At 42.6% G+C, this 21424-nt stretch overlaps 1 protein-coding gene across 1 annotated transcript; it reads right to left on the bottom strand.

The window, feature by feature from the left end:
* Window positions 1–3746: 3746 nt before the first annotated feature.
* mstnb (myostatin b) lies at window positions 3747–6413 on the bottom strand. The gene is made up of 3 exons (XM_084310259.1): window positions 5957–6413; window positions 5075–5445; window positions 3747–4142 (listed from the first exon to the last, which is right to left on the bottom strand). The coding sequence occupies exons 1-3, from the start codon at window positions 6339–6341 to the stop codon at window positions 3762–3764; spliced, it is 1137 nt and encodes a 378-aa protein (XP_084166385.1). The 5' UTR covers window positions 6342–6413; the 3' UTR covers window positions 3747–3761.
* Window positions 6414–21424: the final 15011 nt, after the last annotated feature.

Here is a 21424-nt window from a genome sequence, read left to right as displayed (position 1 = left end):
TTAAGATGCATTAAGTTATGTATTTGTCAACTTGTCAATGCAATTAAACTTTCAAATTTAGTTCTGCCTTCTTGTCTATTCTCAGTCCTTGCCCCACAATGTTGGAATGAACTACCCACCCCAGTTAGGACAGCCGAAACCCATCCAATCTTTCGCCGTCGACTAAAGACGCACTTCTTCAATCATTATCTGAAATCTAAATCTTGTCTTCTTTTTAAGATTTTCCCATTAAAAGTTTTAAAACACATGGTGACAACCAACCCCACAGTGTGTGACAACCATCCCCATGATGGGGTTGGTTGTCAAAATGTGTCAGAGTGTCTTTGATAGGTGATTAACTCTTTGTTACAATACTTTGGAAAATGAGAGGGATACACATTTCAAGCCAACATCTTAAGCTTCAATTTAATGTAGAAATGACTATTGAAAGATGTTTTGATTATGAGCAATTCACACTAGAGTAAAAAGTGTGACAACGTCCCCCGTTCTCCCCTAATATGGTATAGAATGGAAATTGTGCTGGTCCCAGACTGATTACTAAAAGACATATGATGCTCAATGCCTCTGTCTGGAAACAAGTATGCTCCCTCATGGAGAAGAAGATGTAGGCATGTTAAAAGAACAAACCTCTTACTGTTAAAGTATGTTGTTTGAAACCATAAAGGTTGTCAGTGTTTTTTTTAGATGGTTTCTTAGATGTTCCTATCCTGTTGTAACAGTTGTTGATAATACCTATGATTCTGATGTTGTGTTACTGTATCCATGAATGAATTCAATAAATCTATCTAAATGTCATTCCCATCACATTTCGTCATTACCACAACAGTACGTCATTACCAACACATGACATATTTCTTAACAAATTTGTAACAAATAGTTTAAATCTGACATTTTCCTACATGTTTTCCTATATTACAAGCCCTCCCTTAACATTTTATGTATGAAAAACAAGAGTCATGGACCTGTTGTTGTAGTAATTGTATCTTTCTTGACAGGTTCTAGCAATATATTTAAAAGGCTGCATATCTAAAGATCTAAAGCATGTTTAAATTCAAGTAAAATATTTCAAACCACTAATACATCAGAAGTAAGGTATAATGTTACATAAATGCCTTAAAAGCACAAATGTTTTACTTTTTTTTTTTACATTTTAAAGAGTTATTTGGTAACGTGATGGTAATGACAATGTTCTCTGACATTCTAGGAAAAGTGTTAAATATATTAAATTCAATAAAGTGATGTTTACAACAATGTTCATATTATGATTCCTGACAAAATGACTATAAAGCTTAATTGATCATTTAAGGTTTTATGCAATTTTATTTTTGATAAATAGATTTTCCCAAAAGTGCCCAAAATCAAATAAACGCCGGTCCTGTTCTTTAAGACTCCTCTGTGGAGTATTAGAACTTCTCATTCATTGTCATTAACAGACGGTAACAGAAGGCTATATTTTCAGAACATTTTCCTTCTCCCTTTTCCTTTTCTCCCTGGGTCTGGTGGTGCAAGTGCAACCAGTCGTCGTGGCAGCAGTCCAGCTCCCAGCAGGAAAGGAAGTGTCTCTCAGGGCAGTGCTCAGTTCGCCCTCTACTGGGCGGAAGTCAAGCCTCCATGAAGCCGTCAGGCCAATAGTTTATGCTGTCAGAGCACGCCAGAGTTCACATCCTCTCATTAGACTGCAATGCCTTCAACATCCCTGACTGGCAAATCTTTCCACTGGAATAGCAATGGCAGGGAAAACTGGGCTAAATTCCACTTGCAATAACACAGGCTTAGGATGACGGTATTGTGCAGGTGCAATCGGGTGTTATTGAATGTGAGCGTTGGTATAGCTTCCCTGCGCACGCACGCACACACACACACACACACACACACACACACACACACACACACACACACACACACACACACACACACGCACATGCACTCGGTATGCACTCACATTTCTTATGTAACTCATCAGTCAACACCACGTGTTGAAGAAATAAGGATGGCTGCACTCCTGGGGTGTAGAATGGGTTTGTGATGTGGCCATTTTAAGGCTCCTGCCGCTTGTTGTGATGATGAAACAACAGATCTTATAACACATGGTTAGCCAGCTGAATGATATGTACCGCAATGCCTTTATGCTATCCCTACAAATACGCATTTGCCCTCTCTTAGTGGCTTTGTGTTCCTGTTACCCAACTTGATATACTGTTGAACTGATGTTTGTAGCAAAAGCACACTGTCTTCAGGGGCCCTGACCAAAAACGGTGAATGTGAATATATTAGGCTAGTAATAGTAGTATAATTTGAAATATGGATGCAGTAGTATGTCCTTTACATGGTTGAATCGTGAGAAAGGTTATGAAGTTGTATGACCCTGGCCAAATGTACTTGGACAGTTATGTCATAGTAGTCATTCTAAACACAGCTGACAGAACATGGTATCCTGACTCTAGAAAACAAACCCAAAAAATGTCCTCAGAAACAGAGCTTAACAAATAAGAAATAAACTTTATTTGTTAAACAAGTATATAGAGTTGCTGTTGTACATTTTCTTGCTAGTTTGTGGTCTTATACATTACCAACAGTGGTTCAGAAAAGGCAACTGCTAATGGAAAAATGGCATTTGTATACAATACAAATTAGCAAACATATCAAAATCAGTTTTTACAACTTTTGTAGCAACCAAGTCGTTCTATTGGTGTGCCATAGTGCAAACTGTGTTGTTTGTAAGACAAAGTTTTAAGCGTGATTTCAACATTCATACATCTCAATAATCGATTTCTCTTGTCTTTAAAACACATATTCATGTGTACGACTGCATTCATTGTGCCTTCAGTTCAAGTCCTTCTGTCCAGTAATGTGGATTTACAATCAGAATAATTCAAGTGTGTCGGGCAGGTCAGGCTGTTCTGTTGAATAGTGGTGAAGCTCTAATGGTTTGAGTAACACTTCTCTCCAGGCTCTGTGTGTGTGTGTGTGTGTGTGTGTGTGTGTGTGTGTGTGTGTGTGTGTGTGTGTGTGTGTGTGTGTGTGTGTGTGTGTGTGTGTGTGTGTGCGTGCGTGCGTGAATGTGTGTGTGCATGCGTGTATGTGTATGTGTATGTGTATGTGTATCTATGGCACTGTACATGAAGACCAGTCGAGACTTAAAAAGAGCCTCTCCAGCTGTGGTTTTCCAAGCCCTTTCAAAAAGTCCATGAGGATTCCCCGGTTTCACTCTGAAAACAAAATTGCTCAAAAAATGATTATCGCAAAGTATAGCTTAACAAAAGCTGTAAAAAGCCTGGGGGTGGGGGTGGAGTGGGGTTGAGGAGTGGGACAGCGTATGTGTATGTTTGAGTATATTCTGTCAGCATGTTTTGAACAAATAAACAGAGCAGAGAACATTGAGACGGATGAAAAAGAGTTTCTGGGATAATAATTTTTTTATGTTTTCTGTCTACATCCACTCATGAGTCCAACACGCATTTTGTGCTCCTGTGTCCATCTGACCTCAAGCCTACAGCTAAGATGTGACTGGAGGGAAAGGGAAAATGAAACAAACTATAAAACAACAGATTGCAACTTGTGGGTGAAAGCGCTGCTCAGCGGGGGACGGGTCAGGCTGCTTGTCGCCTCTAAAACACTGACTCTATTGCACCGTGTTCTGCGGAAAGCACTGGTGATGGTGGACGGACGTGCCAACGAGTCTGAAGGTGGGAGACTGTGCCGAGCCACAGCCCCCCCCCCCCCCCCCCCCATCGCCAGGGCCCCCCGTGGCCCCTTACGACTCACGAGCAGCCACAGCGGTCCACCACCATGGAGGGGATCTTGCCGTAGATGATCTGCTCCTTGCGGTTGAAGTAGAGCATGTTGATGGGGGACATCTTGGTGGGGGTGCAACAGGGGCCCGCGGGACCCCTGGGATTGGCCTTGTTAAACAGGTGGGTGTGTGGGTACTTCTGCAGGTGCATGTACTCGCACTCTCCGGAGCAATAGTTGGCCTTGTAGCGCTTGGGGGCAATAATCCAGTCCCAGCCAAAGTCTTCAAAGTCCACCGTGAGCGGATAGCGGCAGCAGTGGGACTCTGGGGAGTTCTCGTCACAGTCCAGTCCCGAGTCCCTCCTGGCACGCCGGGGACCCTCTGAGACCTTCACCTCCATGAACGGTTGCTGCGGAAGGGCAATACATGGGCAGTGTGTGAATACACAGAAAATAGTACCCCGGTTGGTTGATACAAGGAATTGGGTGACAGTGTTCGGTTTACATCTCGTAATCTGCTACTCTCCGTCCTCGCCAACTGGTTTTCAAACATGGCACAGTGATAATATGAAATACATCGAGTTTTAAAATAAAATTAGACCATTTGATGGTTGGTTAACCACAGCCGTCAAAGTATTCTAATTGCCCCAGAAATCAGTGCCAGGCTTTCATCTGTCTAAGGTGTTTGTTACAATTACTCTGGCAATTACTCTGATTTGCACAGTCACACAGAAGACTGTTAGCAATTCAGGGGGTGTGTGAAGAAGGTGAACTTTTATGCAATCGGACAACACGATTTTTGATTATTATTAAGACTGGGCATATGTCCAATGCAGGTGTGTGCCTACAACATGGTGTCTGTGTTGATGATCAAGTTTCATAGGTATTTTAAATGTCAATTTAATGTCTTCCTTCAGTGGATAGAAATGTGTACCCCCCCCTCTTGCCAAAACCTAACTGGAGAGGGAAAAAACATGAAAAGCTCCTACTGAAAAGGTCTTTATGAATCTAATTGAAATCTGTGGTATTTGGGAACCAATTATTTTGTATTTTTAGAGCCCCATGGGGAGGGATGGGGTCAGACACATGTGGGACAGTGCAATAATATGTTTCTGTCATACAGATTCAGACAATAGTCCGACTGGACTCGATAAAATCCTACTTTCTGGATTGTTTAAAAACGTGGTATTTTGGGGAACTATAGGGTGGGTTTTTAAATAGTTTAGCACTATATTAAACAGTTTCAGTAATAATCCTAATGTCATTTCATGAATGCCACTAAAGATAAACGACATATATGAACATAATGCTGCTGGTTAGAAGGACGTATGGTTCTACTCACCAATCCCTCTTCCCCTGGCTCTGCGGAGGTCACAGCCAAGTCAGTCCCTCTCGCATCGAATGCATTAATCTCGATGCCCCAATTTGTCTCCGGCTGTCGCAGCCACACAGTCAATACTTGTTTGACGTCTATACTTTGCCAAGAACTGACGCCAGCATTCACGTCGATTTTCAGGGACCGGATCCGTATATGCCTATTCCCGTCTGTGACCGGCATCAAGCGGGAAATTTGCAGAAACACCGTGGTCGCTTCGTCCGATGGTCGGATGTGCACCCAGAGCTGGCCACGGACTATGCGATTGGCTTGAAGCTTTTGATTGAAGGAGAAAAAGCAGCATCTTGGTATCCGATCTACTTGCACGATGGATTCGGCTGGAGAGGAAACATTGGAGAGGGTCACGTCACTGTCAATAGGGTTACAATAATGCAAGTCCACAGTGGCCCGTTCAAGGAGTGCACTTGAAATTGTATAAATAATAAACTGATACAAATTAAAAATAATAACAGTGCTAAAAACTGTCACCACACTGCAAAAATATCAGTTGTAATTGTAAGCCTTACAACTCAAAATACTTGTTACTTGTTGTTGTTGTGCGTAATGACTCCCCAAGGATCGTAACATTGCATCTAACTTATAAACATAGCTAAATTCTGACAGCTTTACACGTGGCCTATGTATTTGTATATATAGGCCTATTTAAAAATGAAATGGTTTAATGAACCGTAGATGAAATAAATATCTAATTTGTACGTTGTGCATAAGTCATAGAAGGTGCGCGTTGTACCCCACGCGTAAAAACCTATTTTGGAAACTAGTGCGCTCCCGGTGCGCTTCCTTATAATCGTTCAGATAATACCGAGGAAACTACATTTAAAAACTTACGTTCAGTGGCCATCATCATGATTGTCTCTGTGGTTGCATGTTCGTCGTCGTCTTCCATAATTCCATCTCTGTTGTCATCTCCAAGCACGTCGTATTGGTCAAGAAGTTGCTGCAACGGTGGTGCCTTAGGCAGGAGTTGCAATACAACATCTCGGCTTATATTGGGAGCTTGTTTGAGCCGCAATTTGCTTAAAATTTGAGACTTGATCGCGTTTAATTTCATGTTTTTAATCTGCTGTCGAACCTCGCATGTTGAACACTGCTCCCCGTCTTCTGTGGTTGTGGTGGTGGATGAGGGTTGCTGGTGCGTGGTTGGGTCACCTAGACCCACTGGACCCAAAGCAATGAATAAGATAAGATACACCAGAATCTGAGACAGATGCATTGTCCAAGGTGCGAAGTTTACTTTTAAAAGTCTCCTTTTAGTGTGTTGGTAGGAGAGTGACCTGTGTTTGAATTAATGTCCCACACTGATAGGCGTCATACTTTATTAGCGCGGGCCTTTATATACTCCAACTTAGCCTGTTTTGTGTCGTCAAATTCTATGATTGGCTGGACTGGCAACAATGAATTTAACCGACTGATGAAGTTTTTTTCTCCTCCGTCAAACCATAAAGAGATAGCGAACACTTTAAACTACATGTGCTAAAACTGTCTGCAGGTTGAACACAATTATTTTCAACAGTAATTACAGATTCATCAAAGAGATAATCACACTGTTCACACCAATTTAATCAGTGCATGCTACTATGCATGCAAGTTTTATTTTTATTATTATTTTATTTTGCAACTTCGGAATATTTCTGTCCCAAAATGTTGTTAAAAACTACAGCATAACAACATCAAATCATTGTTGTACCACTGTGTCCTGAATAGACACATTTTTATTATGCTGCATTTGAAAATGGTACATTTGTGTAATAACTGCATCCAAACTTATTCAAGATAGATTGCATACATTCTGGGCAAATATGCCGAATAAAAAGCCTAACTGACATAGGTGACACGAAATAAAAATTGTATGGGCGGCGGGCCTTTAACTCGAAATAAATATCATTAAATGAGAGTGAATAGGTTTTATCTTGTACCAAACGCCCTTCTCAGACAAGATATTTTGTGCCACCATGTGGCAAAACATGAGTATGGCACAACAAATGTGACTAGTGGTTCTGGTATAATATTAAAGAGGCACTTCACCAAAAAATAATGCGAGTTTGAATATGGCCACCAATGATGTCATCAGGGACATTGAATCCTTAATCGTGTTAATTACAGCTCTATTAAATGATAATGTAGCAGTTTTTATAAGACAAGATATTGCATTTTTTTCATTTACATAATTTCACAGTGTTGTAATTAACCAAACACAAGGATCCAATGTCCCTGATGACATCACTGGTGGCCATATTCGAACTAATTTACTCTCAATAACCGTCAAACTAAACGAATAAACTAAACTGTTTAGAGTTTTTGGATGTGTGCGAGATTATGTGCAAAATAAATCAGCATTATTTTTGGGTGAAGTTCCCCTTTAACACTTTCAGCGCCAGCGTGTATCCCCATCCCTGCTGTCAATGGTGCATGCTTTAAAAGATAGGCATTTTCACGGTGCGTCACAATGTTTGCAGAGCTATATCTATATTCTATAGTATAGATATGGAGACAATACTATGGCTCATTTGACAGTCACTATCTCTCGTCCAACATGTAAAAAAGAGTACATTTCTTCATGTATACGTTTGCGTGTTATCCCGTGGGGAACATTGTATAGTTTCAGAGTGATCCGGGCTAATTCCTGGAAGCTGAGTTATGGAGCGCTATGTGCATTTTGCGAAAGTCGTTGCTCGCTTGAACACGATACAATTTCCAAATCAAAGGTATATAATAGGTATTATGTTTCATCATGAAGGCATCAAAGGGGGGGGGTTTGTGATGCTCTGATCGTCAGCAACGGCATACGTTTTGGAGTATGTTACATATGATCGTTGCGATCGATGTGAAATCATTGTAGGATCAGAGTAGGATTGATGTCATAGTCCTTACCTTTGCTAGGAGGTATTCCAAAATGAATATTCCAATTGTCTCATCGCGATTTCCAGTATTGATGTCCATCGGGTCCCTGACATGAAATGGGACAAACTTTGCATCAAGTCTGCTGGACGTGTTCCAAGTGGCTCGAATGAAGCCTTTCACTTGCCCCGGTACCATTTCTCCGCCCGGACCATATCAAATGTAACACACAGTGTGAAATAAGGTTTCAAAGGGTAGGCGATACTGCCACCTAGCAGGATTCGGCCGGTATTGCATTCTCGAGGTCTCAGAATGAGTCCCAATGATACGCAGAGGTCCGTGAGACTGTATAGAATATTAAAATCGAATAAAAGAAAAAAATTATGAAAACTATCGAAAACACGACTTTTCTCGGGTTTTGGCGCTCAACCATTGGCGAGATAACCCGACTTTTTTACGTGATTGCCGCTGAAAGTGTTAAGTATGTCCTCAGAAAGGTCATGGACTGTTAACCTCTAAAAAGTGGCAATTTTTTTTACTTGAACTTGAGGACTGCATACTTTTTTTGCAAACCAAAATACTATACTTTATACTTATAGCACATGCATGAGCCTGGTCTCGTTTGAAAGATAACATTCCGTAGTTTCTGATACAATAAATACAAGAAAATTCACCTTTAGTGCTAATGAAATAGAGTAACATAGGTCTGAACTTGAGTTGTATAAAACATGTTACTCACGTTTTTCTGTAGTAGTTGCAATATCCAAAAGTATATTTCCCAAAAGATTGGTATGGCTGAAGTCTTGTGTATTTGACATCACCTATCTATCGTTCAATATGTGAAAAATAATACATTTTTCCATCCATACGTGTTATACTGTGGTGAATATAAGTATGGTTTTAGAGCGGTCTGGGGTAATTCCCGAAATGCTGAGTAATAGCCTTATACGTCAATTCTACTATAGACGTTGCCGTTTCTTGCTTGTACACGCTACTATTCCCAAATCACATCTATGTCATAGGTATTATGTTTCATCATGAATGCATGAAAGGGGGGGGGGTCATTTCTGATTATTTGATTGTCAGTAACGGCATTCGTATTGAACACTAAAAACGCTTATCAGCCCGATCGGTATAAAAGCATTGCAAGATCAAGCAAAAATGTACGTCAAATAGTCCTTACCTGTGATCGGGAGTATTCCAAAAATAATATTCCAATTGTTTGATCGCCATCTGGTACATCCGATGTCCATTTGGTCCACGGCATAACCCACCACAACATATGGATCGGGGATATTTGACGCGCTTCAATGGAACCGGGAGAACCGCTCCACTCGGCCGACAAGGAAAAGTGAGACCGGAGACATTTGGACGTTACACAGGCCAAGATACAAGTTTACAAAGGGTGCTCGATACCGCCGTCTAGCTGGATGCGGCCGGTATTGCACTTTGGCGATCTCAGACTCATTCCCTATGGTAACACCGAGGTCCCTGGATGAATAATGAATAAACATATTTAAAAAAAGGAAAACCGATCAAATAACGTATATATATGTGGTTGGCGTTCAACGGTTGTCGGCCAAACACGTATATACATTTACATTTACATTTAGTCATTTAGCTGACGCTTTTATCCAAAGCGACTTACAAGTTCTGTGCGACAAGACAGCAAGAAGGGTATAACTCTATCAGCTGAGTAACAATGTTCATCAAAGTGTTGCGTGTTACAGTGTAGGTTAGTTTATTAGGACAAGTGCATGACATTAAGGTTAGTCGGGGTTAGATTTTTTATTTTTTTTTTATCATTTCAGATAATGGTTGAAGAAGTGAGTCTTTAGTCGACGGCGAAAGATTGGACGGGATTCGGCTGTCCTAACTGGGATGGGTAGTTCATTCCACCATTGTGGGGCAAGGACTGAGAATAGGCGGCTTCTCTTTGATGACCCTCCGGGAGCTTGGATGGGAGTAGATCTGAGGCGGCCAGAAGACGCAGAGCGTAGGGGTCTTGAGGGTGTGTAGTTAGAGACCATTGACCGGAGGTAGGCGGGAGCGGTTCCCTTTGCCGCACGGTATGCTAGGTCGAGGGCCTTGAAGCGGATACGTGCAGCAATGGGGAGCCAGTGCAGGTCCCTAAGAAGTGGGGTGACATGGGCTGACTTCGGTAGGTTTGAGATCAGGCGGGCCGCTGCATTTTGAATGAGTTGAAGAGGCTTGGTGGCAGTGGCCGGGAGGCCAGCTAGCAGTGCGTTGCAGTAGTCGAGGCGGGAGATGACTGTTGATTGGACGAGGAGTTGGGTGGCTTCTTTTGTCAGGAAGGGGCGTATCATTCTGACGTTGCTCAGGAGGAATCTGCAGGTTCTGGTTGTCGCTGCGATGTGAGCAGAGAAGTTCAACTGGTCGTCGAGGACAACACCAAGGTTCTTGGCGGTCGGCGACGCGGTCACAGCTGCATTCTCGACTGTGATGGAGAGGTCGGTCAGGGGGGAGGATTTGGCCGGCAGGTGGAGCAATTCTGTTTTGCTTAGGTTCAGTTTGAGGTGGTTGGTCGTCATCCAGGCGGAGATGTCGGACAGACAGGCCGAGATCCGCTCAGAGACGTGGATATCTGAGGGAGGGAAGGAGAGGAAGAGTTGAGTATCATCGGCATAACAATGATATGAGAAGCCATGAGATGTGATAATGTTACCCAGTGATTTAGTGTAGAGGGAGAAGAGAAGGGGTCCTAGGACCGAGCCCTGGGGGACACCCGTCCGGAGGGGGCGGGTGGCCGACAGAGTCCCTCTCCATGACACTTGGTAGGAGCGGTCATTGAGGTATGATGTCAGCCATGTCAGCGCAGATCCAGCCACTCCCATTCCTGCGAGGGCCGCGAGGAGGATCTGATGGTTGACTGTGTCGAAGGCTGCAGATAGATCTAGGAGAATCAGGACAGAGGAGAGGCCTTTCGCTTTTGCTAAGTGAAGTGCCTCTGTGACCGCAATGAGGGCCGTTTCTGTGGAGTGGCCAGTCCGGAAGCCAGACTGATTGGGGTCTAGGAGGTCATTCTGTAAGAGATAAGCAGTAAGTTGGTTGGATACAGCACGTTCAAGTGTTTTAGAAAGGAAGGAGAGAAGAGAGACAGGGCGATAGTTGGCTATGACGGTGGGGTTCAGGGTTGGTTTTTTTATGAGGGGCGTGACTCTGGCTTGTTTTAGGGAGGTGGGGACCACCCCCGAGTTGAGTGAGGAGTTGATGGTTGCAGTTAGGAATGGGAGGATGTCCGGTGCTATGGTCTGGAGGAGTGGGGAGGGTAGCTGGTCCAGCTGGCATGTAGTCGGACGGTTCGACGTTACCAGTGTCAGGGTCTCGGCTTCTGTAATGGGAGAGAAAGATGACAGAGTGAAGGATGAGGTTCTCGATTCAGCGTTTGGAATGGGTGGGGGTTGGGAGAAGGAGCTGCGGATGTTCTCCACTTTTTCCTCAAAGAAGATCGCAAAGTCTTCGGCAGAAAAAGATGAGGGAGGAGGAGGTGGGGGGGGAGTGAGGAGGGAGGACATGGTAGCATGCAGTTTGCGAAGATTCTTGGCAGAGGCCTCGATCCTATGGTGAAAGAAAGAAGCTTTGGCATTAGTAATGGTTTTGGAGAATGTTAACAAGAGGTTGTGATATGTGTCGATGTCAGCAGTGAGGCGTGACTTTCTATACTTCCTCTCAGCCGCTCTCAGGACCTGTCTTTGTTCTCTCACTGCATCTGTCAGCCATGGACTGGGTGGGGAACGGCGGGCAGGTTTCTCAACGAGGGGACAGAGCTTGTCGAAGGAGGTTGCAAGGGCTGAGAGGAGGGTGGAGGTTGCCATCTCTGTGGGGAGAGCAGAGAAGGTGTCACTCAAAGGTAGAGCGGATATTATGTCAGAGGAGAGGGTGGAGGGGGATAGGGAGGGCAGGTTGCGTCTGAGTGAGACGGTTTGAGTTGGGGTGAAGACTTTTCGGTTAAGCATGAGAGTTAGTGAGAAGGATATGAAGGAATGGTCAGATACATGTAGGGGAGTTACCGTGGTGTTAATGATGCTGGAGTTACGGGAAAATATGAGATCCAAGGAGTTGCCTGCTTTGTGGGTGGGAGGCATGGCAGTGGGAGTCAGGTCAAATTGTTGTAGGAGGGAGACCACTGGGACCGACTGAGATGAGTCAGGCAGGTTGAAGTCGCCCAATAGAAGGAGCGGGGTACCATCTTCCGGTAAGGAGCTTAGAAGCATGTCCAGCTCATCTGTGAAGTGATCGAGGGGACCTGGAGGGCGATAGAGTGTAACAATGGTGAGATTGAAAGGATTAGAGACAGATATATAAACGTTGTTGACAGGGATTGAGTTAAGGTTGATGTTGGCAGCAGATGTTGATTATTCTGATCTGCTTCATGCACAACTGAGATATATTTTTTAGGGTATATTCACATTCATTCTTTAAGTAATCAAAAAGGAAGGTACTGGAGCACACAGATCATCTTTAGAAAAACTTAAATAGGGTGCAACATTTTATGGAAGTGGATACGGACCAGTATCCTAGCATAAGACTCTGGGAGAGGTTGTTTTTGCCAACAGCTACTGTAGGCTAACTGGTCTGTTTCAGCTTCCATTCATTTGTGCTAAGCTAAGCTAGCTTGCAGCTGGATAGCTTTCTACTGAACGGACAGAGAGGAAATTGGTATCTATCTCATTTCTCACAATTTAAGTGTCCCCCTGATATAGAAAAGGTAACCCCATGGGTTAGCATGCCTGGTAAACTATATTGTACTGGCAGACCAACTGACCTGCTTTGGCTGTTCATCCAAGTTCAAGTTCAAGTTTCTTTATCAGTTGTCATACAAAAATACAGAATACTTTTACATTAAATGCTTTTTTCTGTTTTGCTCCTAAGAGTGGGGGGGGGGGGGGGGGGGTGTTGCAAGGGCTGTTGGGGGGGGGGGACAGACAGAGCACAACCTCATGTATAATTTACTACCCAAAAAGTACAAATATGAAAACTTTACACCAAGGCCTTGGCTAGCCTGACTAGTAGCCTAATGTAATCTGCAGACCAATATCAACAGGGTGCTGCTACTCAGGCTTTCTCACATATTCAATTAAAACACATTTTTCATGTCCAGTACACCCATAGATATAAACTAATCCACATTTGACAAGGTTTTGTCTGAGGGGCCCCTCATTTGAGAGAATATTTGTCATGAAATACAATGATTTAGAGTAAATTGCATAGCTGTCTGTAGATCTACACACTGTAAAAAAGTAGACGGTAAATGTCTGGCAGCAACGGTTGCCAAATACTTACTGTCAAATTACAGTAAAATACATTTACAGATTACAACCTTTATTTAATTGTTAATATTTTGATAAAAAGTAATTTACTGTATTTGTATGGCATTTACACTTAAAGTAGAAAAACAAAAGTAATCTGTAAAATAATACTATTTTAATATTGTTTTTTTACAGTGTACAGTAACAGTGGGGAGAGTGAAACATACACTGTAAAAAAAATCCTAAACTTATATTTTCAACTAGCCTTTTGAATTGGCTATACTTACAACGAATTATTAAATATCAAGTTGACATCACTCCTATTTAGTTGCTTAGTTGATTAAACAAAAAATACATAAAGGCCTTTTTAGTTGAATCAATTAAATATGAATGATGTGAAATGTAAAAAAAGCTATGCAAAAAGGTTACTTGAAAATAAAAGTTGACAACTGATCATTTAAGAGGCAACATGATATATATATATATATATATATATATATACAATTATTATATTAATTCTTTACAGTGTATGAACTAAATAGTAATTCTTAAACATGGGGGGGGGGGGGTGTTGCAAGGGCTGTTGGGGGGGGGGGGGGGGGGGACGACGACGACAGACAGAGCACAACCTCATGTATAATTTACTACCCAAAAAGTACAAATATGAAAACTTTACACCAAGGCCTTGGCTAGCCTGACTAGTAGCCTAATGTAATCTGCAGACCAATATCAACAGGGTGCTGCTACTCAGGCTTTCTCACATATTCAATTAAAACACATTTTTCATGTCCAGTACACCCATAGATATAAACTAATCCACATTTGACAAGGTTTTGTCTGAGGGGCCCCTCATTTGAGAGAATATTTGTCATGAAATACAATGATTTAGAGTAAATTGCATAGCTGTCTGTAGATCTACACACTGTAAAAAAGTAGACGGTAAATGTCTGGCAGCAACGGTTGCCAAATACTTACTGTCAAATTACAGTAAAATACATTTACAGATTACAACCTTTATTTAATTGTTAATATTTTGATAAAAAGTAATTTACTGTATTTGTATGGCATTTACACTTAAAGTAGAAAAACAAAAGTAATCTGTAAAATAATACTATTTTAATATTGTTTTTTTACAGTGTACAGTAACAGTGGGGAGAGTGAAACATACACTGTAAAAAAATCCTAAACTTATATTTTCAACTAGCCTTTTGAATTGGCTATACTTACAACGAATTATTAAATATCAAGTTGACATCACTCCTATTTAGTTGCTTAGTTGATTAAACAAAAAATACATAAAGGCCTTTTTAGTTGAATCAATTAAATATGAATGATGTGAAATGTAAAAAAAGCTATGCAAAAAGGTTACTTGAAAATAAAAGTTGACAACTGATCATTTAAGAGGCAACATGATATATATATATATATATATATACAATTATTATATTAATTCTTTACAGTGTATGAACTAAATAGTAATTCTTAAACATGATCTTAATGAGGTTTCTTCAATCAATAAAACAATTTATATGATATGACGCAAATTATATGAAGCAATTCCTCAATTTGCTGGGACCCCTGGAGTCCTGGACCCCCCCATAGGGACCCCTGGGCGTTCACAGACACCACCTTTGACTTTCTGTGTGGAGTTTGTATGTACTCCCCATGTTCACGTAGATTTCCTCCAGGTACTGTACGCTGTTTTCCTCCCACACCATAAAAAAAGCCATTGGGCCTCATTCAACAATACTCTCTTATTATTTTTCTTATAATCTTGCTTACCTGTCTGTTAAGAGAACAATAAGAAAAGCCACCTCCACATTCATCAAGCCGTTCTTAACGTCCAAATCTGTTCTTCTTACCCAGGTCTGTTGCATGATGAATCCCACTCATTCTTAAATTCAAATGCGCGTTCGCACTCAAAGTTCTGTTTTTTTGTCGGCAGATTCCAGCTGTCACTTACTCTAGCTTTGAGCTGCAGCTCTTTGAATTGAATTCCTCTCCTCCCCTGCTGTGTGCAGTTGTCTATCGTCCACCAAAATACAATAAGAATTTTATCCAGGATTTGAGCATTTTCTGTCTGAAACCATGGTGGCTTTCGATCATTTTCTAATCACTGGTGATATGAACATTCATGTTTGTTGTGAATCCAGTCCTTTGGTTAAAAGCTTCTTGTCTCTAATTGAGTCCTTCAATCTCACTCAGTGGGTCTCTGGTCCAATGCACAAAAAAGGACACACATTAGACCTATGCTGTCTCATGGTTTGAGTGTCTGTGTAAAATAAATAGGTGATAGTGCTTGTATTTCTGATCATATGCCTGTTTTATTTTCTGCTGTTGTCCCATGCTCTGTAGTTGCTATTCGTCCTCCTGCACACCGTTTTTGTGCTATAAACACAGACACTGCGCTGAAATTCCATACAGTTTTTAATGACTTTGTGCTTTCTAGTGTGGATGGGTATAATGCCCTTAACACATTGAGTGCCAACAACGAGAAATCTCGTTATTGGCCGCCATGCGTTCAGTGCCAATGACGAGAAATCTCGTTATTTAATCGTTATTTCTTTTATTAGCGCTATTCATTCATTTTTCATCAATCCAGCCTCACGTTATCATTGGGACTGTCTATGAGCTCGAAAAGGGAAAATACCGCCCCCTATCGTCTTGCGGATGGTATTGCACCCATTGGAATGGACTCAATGAAATGTGAAAAGAAAACTCCGGATTCCACATTTTACTTCTCAGGCATGTAACCGGAGACTATTGCATTCATTGGGGCAACCGAAAGCAGTGTGGATTATCTGTTTCGAGGTCTAATGTTGGATCAATAAACGCGATCGATATTTGGAATGGCGATCAGGAATTGGAATAATCTTTTTGTAGAACATCTGATCTGAGGTAAGGAATCTATTTGACCAGTTTTGGGGTAATCAGATGTTTTTTTCACATATTTCACAATGTGTCTGTGTCTGTGTGTGTGCGTGTATGACGTTAGCGCTGACCAGGTCATAGATAATCGATTTTTCAGCCCGTTTCTCTAGCGTGCATAAGTACACATATACTATCGATAATCTAGTGTTTATTTGAAAACGATTAATAAATCAGCCGGAAAATGACAACGTGTTGTGTGTATTCCACTAAAGGGCGATTCCTGCGGAATCTTTTTTTTTCTAGAAATTTCCAAAACTATACTCGTATATTCAAAACGGCATAAAACGGAAATGTACAGATGAAAAAACTATCCGTTTCATACATGTTGACTGCAAGCAAGTCATTGATAAGCAGTGATGGGAATAACAGCGTTATAAATAACGGCGTTACTAACGGCGTTAGTTTTTTCAGTAACGAGTAATCTACTCTTCCAATCTTAATAACGCTGTTACCGTTACTGCCAAAAAATGCGGCGCGTTACTATGATTGAATCTGTTTTTTTCATCAGACAGATCTCTGCGCCGAGAAGCAATACTTTTTTTCCTTGGTTAGTGGACAGTGCGCGATTGGCTGAGGTTGAGTAAAATGTCATGGTAAGCCAATCAGAGGTAGAGGTGGGCGGGTGTTTGAAAGCATCCAGGGTCTGACACATAGTGACAGTTCAGTCAACGTGAGACCGCGGTCCGTGTACGTTTTGATAGTTGGTTTGGCGAGCCCAAATAATCCAAAACGAATCCAACGAACAACACAAGCGAGCAGTCAACAACAGACCGCGGGTCCATGAGCATTTTTTGTTCACTCTTCTGTTGGTTGTGTTGCAGCGCAGGGCACTACACAGTAGTGGAGGCTACAGCCTTATCAACAGTGCTGCACTTCCTGGTTTAACACTTTCAGTGCCGGCCATTAAGTAAGGGATAATGTATTAGCTACGAGGTCATTGTCGCAAAATAATTGACTGACACGGAGTTTAGAATACCGAGGCGCCTCGCCGAGGTGTTCTAAACGTAGTGAAGGTCAATTATTTTGCGACAACGACCGAGTATAGGCTATACATTATCCCGCTTATTACATGGCTAACTTACTAACAATATACCTAATTCATTTTACACCATCGACAAGACGAGATCAAATGCAGACGCAGTTGTTCTGTGGCTCCGCTGTCAGCCCAAATAAAGTTATTATTATTATCGCCGGCAGCCGGCAGGTCTGTGGTCTGATTGCACTGATGAGTGCAGCTGTGCATATGCTGAGCTTAGCTTTCGTGACTGCAAGCTAAATGCTTGATTGTGATTGGTCAATAGCGCTAGTTACCCGTATCACCGGTGATTATTGCGCGTTGCCCATGGCAGCAGTCAGTTATCGAAAAATAATTCACCGCTGTCAGGGGCTATTGACCAATCACAATCAAGCATTTCGGCGAATGTTAAAACGCCATGTAATAATGTTGATTAATGTCCTTGAGTGCCATCATCCACTTCAACGATAGCTTTAAAAACGCATAATCTATGTTTTAAATTATGGCTATGTGTCTAATCTGCCCGTCGCTTATCAATGACTTGTTTGCAGTCAACATTGTCGAAACGGATTGTTTTTTTAATCGGTTCATATCCTTTTTATAGCATTTCGAAAAGCTATCGTTTTCTCGGAAATTTTCGGAAAATAGAAAGATTCCGTCATAAACAGCATTTATTGGAATATTCTCGAATACACTAGACACGTTGTCATTTGTCGGCCTATTTATGAATCGTTTTCAAATAAACGCTAGATTATCGATAGTATATGTGTACTTATGCACGCTATAGAAGCGAGCTGAGAAATCGATTCTCTCATGTCCTCAACATCACACACACACACACACACACACATACATACGGGACACGCTGTTATCTCAGTGAAGACAGCTCTGATTATCCTAAAACTGGTAACATAGACTCCTTACCTTAGATCAGATGTTCTCCAAAAAGATTATTCCAATTCCTGATCGCCATTCCAAATATCGATCGCGTTTATTGATTGATTATTGGCTGCTGTAAATATATATTCCAGGCTGCTTTCCAACTCGCGATCACTTCCCTCGTCATCAGATCCCTCGCCAGCATAATGGAGCGAGGAGGCTCCCCCTCGCTTATTGCTTATTCCCAGAGGAAGAGTGCTGCCGAGTGCTTCCGCGTTTTCCCTGATTGGCTGCGACAGAGCTTGCGGCAGAGCTTGCGGCATTATGTAGCCGTAATCCCCGATGATTTTCATTCAATGCTTAGCTCAACTGGCAGCGCTGCGGTCCTGCGGTCCTGCGGTCCGTTGGTGACAAGTTCGAATCCCTTCATTTTTTTTTTTTTTTTTTAACGTGCATTTTAAGTTTAGGCATGTTAACTTAAGGTTAAGGTTAAGGTTAGGCATTGTTTCGGAGTTGGTTAAGGTTAGAAGGGTTAAGTTTAGGCGCTGTTAAGGAGCTGGTTATGGTTAGAGTTTGTCTTAGAGAATGGCAATATTCTTTCGGAGTTGGTTATGGTTAAGGTTAAGGTTAGGCATGGTTAAGGTTAAGGTTAAGGTTAGGCATTGTTTCGGAGTTGGTTAAGGTTAGAAGGGTTAAGTTTAGGCGCTGTTAAGGAGCTGGTTAAGGTTAGAGTTTGTCTTAGAGAATGGCAATAGACAGCCTATTTCCGCGCTGCAGCGCGAGGCAATAGACAGCCTATTTCCGCGCTGCAGCTCTCTCGCGCTGCCGTGTTCACATGGCCAATCAGAGAAAACGCGGAAGCACGCAACGCACTCTTCCGCTGGGAATAAGCTACACGCCTCCCCCTCCACAGATCCACCACAGATCCACCAGTCTAATCGAATGGCCTGCAGTGACACAGGGATAGACGATAGGGGGCGGTATTTTCCCATTGGAGCTCCTAGAGGGGCTGCTGTACCAACGGGAGAGATGAAATATGAATTCAGATCGCTAATAAAAAAATCAAACGTCAATTTGCGTCGTCGGCACTCAACGGGGGGCATGAAAAGACGACATAACACGTCGCTGACACTCAAAGTGTTAATAGCACAGTCTTCAGGTGCTCACTGCTCAGATATATATATATATCTGTATGTCATGCATGTCTTAAATGTCATGATTAGATTAGTTTAGATGATTAGATTAGATTCTTATATCTGTATGTTGTGTATGTCATAAATGTCATGAATTGAAAATGGGGGACCCTGATGTAAACAAGATGAAAGTCTTTCTCTGGTCTGCATCCCCTTCACTTAGCAAAAGCGAAAGGCCTCTCCTCTGTCCTGATTCTCCTAGATCTATCTGCAGCCTTCGACACAGTCAACCACCAGATCCTCCTTGCGGCCCTCGCAGGAATGGGAGTGGCTGGCTCTGCGCTGACATGGCTGTCATCATACCTCAATGACCGCTCCTACCAAGTGTCATGGAGAGGGACCCTGTCGGCCACCCGCCCCCTGCGGACGGGTGTCCCCCAGGGCTCGGTTTTAGGACCCCTTCTCTTCTCCCTCTACACTAAATCACTGGGTAACATTATCACGTCTCATGGCTTCTCCTACCATTGTTATGCCGACGATACTCAACTCTTCCTCTCCTTCCCTCCCTCAGATATCCACGTCTCTGAGCGGATCTCGGCCTGTCTGTCCGACATCTCCGCCTGGATGACGTCCAACCACCTCAAACTGAACCTAAGCAAAACAGAATTGCTCCACCTGCCGGCCAAATCCTCCCCCCTAACCGACCTTTCAATCACAGTCGAGAATGCAGCTGTGACTGCGTCCCCGACCGCCAAGAACCTTGGTGTTGTCCTCGACGACCAGTTGAACTTCTCTGCTCACATCGCAGCGACGACCAGAACCTGCCGATTCCTCATGAGCAACGTCAGAAGGATCCGCCCCTTCCTGACAAAAGAAGCCACCCAACTCCTCGTCCAATCAACAGTCATCTCCCGCCTCGACTACTGCAATGCACTGCTCGCTGGCCTCCCGGCCACTGCCACTAAGCCTCTTCAACTCATTCAGAACGCAGCGGCCCGCCTGATCTCAAACCTACCGAAGTCGGCCCATGTCACCCCACTTCTTAGGGACCTGCACTGGCTCCCCATTGCTGCACGAATCCGCTTCAAGGCCCTCGACCTAGCATACCGTGCGGCAAAAGGAACCGCTCCCGCCTACCTCCGGTCAATGGTCTCTAACTACACACCCTCAAGACCCCTACGCTCTGCATCTTCTGGCCGCCTCAGACCTACTCCTATCCAAGCTCCGGGAGGGTCATCAAAGAGAAGTCGCCTATTCTCAGTCCTTGCCCCACAATGGTGGAATGAACTACCCACCCCAGTTAGGACAGCCGAATCACGTCCAATCTTTCGCCGTCGACTAAAGACGCACTTCTTCAACCATTATCTGAATTTAAAAAAAAAAACTATAAAAAAAAAATCTAACCCTAACTAACCGTACTGTCATGCACTTGTCCTAATAAACTAACCTACACTGTAGCACTCAACACTTTGATGAACATTGTTGCTCAGCTGATAGAGTTGTGCCCTTCCTGATGGCTTGTCGTACAGAACTTGTAAGTCGCTTTGGATAAAAGCGTCAGCTAAATGACTAAATGTAAATGTAAATGTGTGTATTGAGCTGTACTGTACTGTACCCATTCTGCAATCTGTTAATTAAAATGTTCAATCAATCAGTATATATTTGTTATTTATTTTTGGTATAGTGCTTAACAAGCATAATTTAATGTTGCCCAGTTGTGGCCTGTTGAGGGGCAATACATATCAAAAGTTCCAAAACATCTATTGGGTTCTATTTAATACTCTTGACTCTCTTGTAAACCCTCGTGATACTGCCCCTGTTGTACCATCGCCTGCTCTCTGTAATGATTTAAAAAATGTCTTTGTTGATAAAATCTTGTCTCTTCTGTCTGCACCCCCTCTTGCTGCCCCTGACCCCTCGGTTCCATCTGTGTGCCCAGCTGCTTTTGAGGAGTTTAAACCCATATCCTTGTCCTCACTGTCCGATGTTGTTTGTGAGTTGCGGCCCACAAACTGCCTCTCTGACAGTGTTCCCTCTCGCCTTTTAAAAGAGGCTTTTGACTCAGTTGGCTCTTGTAATTCTTGTTTTGGTGCATGCTTGTTTTAGTTCAGGAATGTTTCCAACTTCTTTTAAACATGCTATAGTGCAGCCACTAATAAAACATTTTTTGGACCCTTCTGTTCTCAAACATTTTAGGCCCATCTCGAAACTGCCCTTTCTGTCCAAAGAA

The sequence above is a fragment of the Notolepis coatsorum genome, assembly GCF_963971535.1.
Source record: "Notolepis coatsorum genome assembly, chromosome: 3".
Taxonomy (NCBI): domain Eukaryota; kingdom Metazoa; phylum Chordata; class Actinopteri; order Aulopiformes; family Paralepididae; genus Notolepis; species Notolepis coatsorum.
This window is presented reverse-complemented; position numbering and strand designations above follow the sequence as displayed.

Excerpts from the sequence above, each read along its gene's own strand:
- mstnb (XM_084310259.1), bottom strand. The coding sequence starts at position 6,341 with ATGCATCTGTCTCAGATTCTGGTGTATCTTATCTTATTCATTGCTTTG. Across the intron at positions 5,446-5,956 it reads CATGATGATGGCCACTGAAC|CCGAATCCATCGTGCAAGTA; the intron begins GTAAGTTTTTAA and ends TTTCCTCTCCAG. Across the intron at positions 4,143-5,074 it reads AGCCAGGGGAAGAGGGATTG|CAACCGTTCATGGAGGTGAA; the intron begins GTGAGTAGAACC and ends GCCCTTCCGCAG.